Source organism: Echiichthys vipera (genome assembly GCF_963691815.1).
Source record: "Echiichthys vipera genome assembly, chromosome: 16".
NCBI classification, from domain to species: Eukaryota; Metazoa; Chordata; class Actinopteri; order Perciformes; family Trachinidae; genus Echiichthys; species Echiichthys vipera.
The window spans coordinates 29,538,181-29,543,180 of record NC_139841.1 but is presented as its reverse complement, the minus strand read 5'-3'; the positions used below and the strand labels follow the sequence as shown (position 1 = coordinate 29,543,180).

General features: G+C 44.5%; 1 protein-coding gene across 1 annotated transcript in view; it reads left to right on the top strand.

Annotated features, from left to right (window-relative positions):
• The window catches only part of hpse (heparanase), a gene marked incomplete at its 5' end in the record, with an annotated part of 11,685 nt that overhangs the window by 6,459 nt on the left and 226 nt on the right, over positions 1 to 5,000 (top strand). Inside the window, 4 exons of the mRNA XM_083929543.1 lie at positions 32 to 146; positions 1,375 to 1,496; positions 2,024 to 2,164; positions 4,587 to 5,000. The exon at positions 4,587 to 5,000 is cut by the window's right edge and continues 226 nt beyond it. Coding sequence (XP_083785669.1) covers positions 32 to 146; positions 1,375 to 1,496; positions 2,024 to 2,164; positions 4,587 to 4,746 — 538 coding nt within the window. The 3' untranslated portion in view covers positions 4,747 to 5,000. The remainder of the gene's footprint in view (positions 1 to 31; positions 147 to 1,374; positions 1,497 to 2,023; positions 2,165 to 4,586) is intronic.

Below are 5,000 nucleotides of genomic sequence, written 5' to 3'. Positions count from 1 at the left end.
TGCGTGTCACTAACCTGTGGTTCTGTTTCAGGTGGTTGGATAAACTGGGCCTTGCAGCCCGACTGGGCCTGGACGTTGTGATGCGGCAGGTTTTCATTGGTTCTGGGAGTTACCACCTGATCGACGAGAACCTGGACCCTCTTCCTGTGAGACGCCTTTAATTTACTTCATTGTTCAAAGTTTAATTACAGGTAAATATTTAAGAGTCAAACAGATAAAATGACAGAAATGCTGCTCACACGTTGAATACATCAGTGCAGTAATTATGGAGGCTTTTAAGGGAAACTTAGAAATAATAATTAATTAAAGTCTACGTTCATCTTGTGCATTATTTCTGGTCCTAACAGATTATTTCTGTAGTGCTGTGTTGTGGTTTTGGCAGCTGTGGGCCTCCGTACCTGTGACTCTGTCCTCCGTACCTCTGACTCTGACTCTGTCCTCCGTACCTGTGACTCTGACTCTGTCCTCCGTACCTGTGACTCTGACTCTGTCCTCCGTACCTCTGACTCTGACTCTGTCCTCCGTACCTGTGACTCTGACTGTGTCCTCCGTACCTGTGACTCTGACTCTGACTCTGACTCTGTCCTCCGTACCCGTGACTCTGACTCTGTCCTCCGTACCCGTGACTCTGACTCTGTCCTCCGTACCTGTGACTCTGACTCTGTCCTCTGTACCTGTGACTCTGACTCTGTCCTCCGTACCTGTGACTCTGACTCTGTCCTCCGTACCTGTGACTCTGACTCTGACTCTGTCCTCCGTACCCGTGACTCTGACTCTGTCCTCCGTACCTGTGACTCTGACTCTGTCCTCCGTGACTCTGACTCTGTCCTCTGTACCTGTGACTCTGACTCTGTCCTCCGTACCTCTGACTCTGTCCTCTGTACCTGTGACTCTGACTCTGTCCTCCGTACCCGTGACTCTGACTCTGACTCTGACTCTGTCCTCCGTACCTCTGACTCTGACTCTGTCCTCCGTACCTCTGACTCTGACTCTGACTCTGTACCTGTGACTCTGACTCTGTCCTCCGTACCTGTGACTCTGACTCTGACTCTGTCCTCTGTACCTGTGACTCTGACTCTGTCCTCCGTACCTGTGACTCTGACTCTGTCCTCCGTACCTGTGACTCTGACTCTGTCCTCCGTACCTGTGACTCTGACTCTGTCCTCCGTACCTCTGACTCTGACTCTGACTCTGTCCCCCGTGACTCTGACTCTGTACCCGTGACTCTGACTCTGTCCTCCGTACCCGTGACTCTGACTCTGTCCTCTGTGACTCTGACTCTGACTCCGTACCCGTGACTCTGACTCTGTCCTCCGTGACTCTGACTCTGACTCTGTCCCCCGTGACTCTGACTCTGACTCTGTCCCTCCTCAGGATTACTGGATCTCCGTGCTCCATAAGAGACTCGTGGGTCCGGAGGTTCTGCAGGTGGAGTTTTCCCGTCTCTCTCGCAGTAAGAGTCTGCGCGTGTATCTGCACTGTGCCAGCAGACGCAGGTATTTACTCTGCTCCAGGGTTTCTTTAAGTTTACAGCTTTAAAACATAAAGTGATCCGTGTTTCATGTGTTTCCGCTGCAGCCTGTTAACACGTGACTTAACACCCTTTCAAAATAAGACTTCCCCGTGGTTTGAACAGATCTGAGTTTTTGACCTTTGACTCTTTGTTCTGGATGAAAAAGAGTCAAACTGACAAAGAGCTGATCCTGATCGTTCACATGTTCAGACGTTGGTTCTGTTTTGTTTGGACCTGGAACTCTTATTTTGAAAGGGTGTAAGGTCAGACTGAACAGACGGATAAGAAAGGATCCTTGAATGAGTTCTGTTTGGATCTGACGCTGTTCACAAAACACACTTAAATCAGGTTAACCTGGCGTTAAAGGGGAGGGGGGGGCGGGGGGTGCAGCGCCCCCTGATATACTGGGCCGGGACACACTCTCACACACACACACACACACACTGTGTTTTAACCCCACGCTTGTTCTCCCGTGTGTGTTCCTGCTCTCACGCCTCTTCTGTCCTGCAGCTACAGCGGCGGCGGCGCGCTCACGCTGATCTCCATGAACCTCGGGGAGAGGACGGCGTGGCTGGCTCTGCCCGCCGCCCTGAGGAACGCCACCGTGGAGGCGTTCCTGCTGCAGCCGGGGGAGGGGGGGCTCTACTCCAGGTGCCGCTCATCTGCACTCATGTGACGCCGCAGTCACGCTCTGTCTCTTACTCTTAATGTGAAAGGGCCTCCTGCTTCCTGTTCACGTGTCTGAGATGAACAGTTTCTTTGTGTTTAACGTCAGAAACAGGAGACGTGAGGAGACGCTCGTTTACATGATTATGATAAAACTCTTTAAGTGTTTATAAAAGCATCATAAACACGTTTAAAACATTATAAAGTGTTTATGAGCACCTTTAAAACTCAGGATTATGAACTTTTTAACTGTTTATTATGATTTTTCAAGCTACTAGAAGTAAAACAGGGACTTGATAGGGTTAATAACTTCTTGTGTATGGATTTATACACATATTTAATATTAAATTATATTAAAATACACTTATTAACTATTATTATTAAAACCTTAATAGATGAATAGACAGGCAGCAGCAGAGATACAAACAAACACAGTTTAAAAACGTCACATTTGTTACAAATAACAGGAAAGGAGACGTTTTTACAAACATTCAAACATGAACATGTTTTTAATTTCTGTCATTTTTTATTTAAAACCATTTAAAGGAATTAAGTTTGAAGTCGTTCTGCAGCAGATTCAACGTCGAGGTGCAAAGAAAACAAACTTTTCTCTGTTCTGTGACAGAAAACATCAGTTTAGTTCAGTTTAAACTTCCTCCAGCGTCTGTTTCTGCACTTTAATCCTCAGTAACCATGGAGACGGTTTTTATTAAGGTAGAAATCAGGAGAGATGCTAACAGCCGGACGTGGCTAACAGAGATTAGCTCGGGGCAGCACGGTGAAGGCATTCAAAGGTCTTTTTTAACCACTAATGCTGCTGAAAATAACAGCAAACCTCTGCAGCAGCATGAGAGAGTCCCTACACACACACACACACACACACACACACACACACACACACAACAAAGCAGAGGCTCCTTCCTTTGGTTTGATCTGTGGGAATGTTTGGAAAGTGCTTCAGTGTGACTTTAATTAAAGTTTCTGAAGCTTTAACGAAAGTCACATTCAAGCACTTCCAGTCACTCTTTTAATAAACGACACAAAAAGATGCAAAATGACTAAAAAAGATGCTAAATGATTAAAAATAGATGCAAAACCACCACAAAAAGATGCAAAATGACTAAAAATAGATGCAAAACCAGCACAAAAAGATGCAAAATGACTAAAAATACATGCAAAACCACCACAAAAAGATGCAAAATGACTAAAAATAGATGCAAAACACCACAAAAAGATGCAAAATGACTGAAAATAGATGCAAACCCACCACAAAAAGATGCAAAATGACTAAAAATAGATGCAAAACCACCACAAAAAGATGCAAAATGACTAAAAATAGATGCAAAACCACCACAAAAAGATGCAAAATTACTAAAAATAGATGCAAAACCAGCACAAAAAGATGCAAAATGACTAAAAACAGATGCAAAACCAGCACAAAAAGATGCAAAATGAGTAAAAATAGATGCAAAACCAGCACAAAAAGATGCAAAATGACTAAAAATAGATGCAAAACCACCACAAAAAGATGCAAAATGACAAATAGATGCAAAACCAGCACAAAAAGATGCAAAATGACTAAAAATAGATGCAAAACCACCACAAAAAGATGCAAAATGACTAAAAATAGATGCAAAACCACCACAAAAAGATGCAAAATGACTAAAAATAGATGCAAAACCACCACAAAAAGATGCAAAATGACTAAAAATAGATGCAAAACCAGCACAAAAAGATGCAAAATGACTAAAAACAGATGCAAAACCAGCACAAAAAGATGCAAAATGACTAAAAATAGATGCAAAACCACCACAAAAAGATGCAAAATGACTAAAAATAGATGCAAAACCACCACAAAAAGATGCAAAATGACTAAAAATAGATGCAAAACACCACAAAAAGATGCAAAATGACTAAAAATAGATGCAAAACCACCACAAAAAGATGCAAAATGACTAAAAACAGATGCAAAACCACCACAAAAAGATGCAAAATGACTAAAAATAGATGCAAAACCACCACAAAAAGATGCAAAATGACTAAAAACAGATGCAAAACCACCACAAAAAGATGCAAAATGACTAAAAATAGATGCAAAACCACCACAAAAAGATGCAAAATGACTAAAAATAGATGCAAAACCACCACAAAAAGATGCAAAATGACTAAAAACAGATGCAAAACCACCACAAAAAGATGCAAAATGACTAAAAATAGATGCAAAACAGCACAAAAAGATGCAAAATGACTGAAAATAGATGCAGAAAAAGCTCCTGGAGTGTTTTACAGCAGATTTAAACTTTAATGAAAAACAAAAACGTTCTCATATATGAAGTAAACCTGTGTCACGGTGCTGTTCTGGACTAAACGTCCCCCCCCCCCCGTCCCCCCTCTGTTCCTGCGTCAGGTCGCTGAAGCTGAACGGAGCCGTGCTGAAGATGGTGGACGACCGGACGCTTCCAGACCTGACAGGAGCTCGTCTTCCTCCGGCCGAGCGTCTGCAGCTTCCTGCGTTCTCTCTGGCCTTCTTCGTCCTCCCCGACGCCTGGGCCGCAGCCTGCACCTGACGCTCACCTGGACCTGGACCCTGACCCCTCAGGTGAACCGGCTCACCTGGACCTGGACCCTGACCCCTCAGGTAAACCGGCTCACCTGGACACCTTAGGTGAACTGTGACGGCTCACCTGGACCCCTCAGGTGAACTCTGATAGCTCACCTGGACTTGGACCCCTCAGGTGAACCGACTCACCTGGACCTGGACCTGGACTCCTCACCTGGACTCTGACTCTGATGGCTCACCTGGGCTCCTCAGGTGGACTCT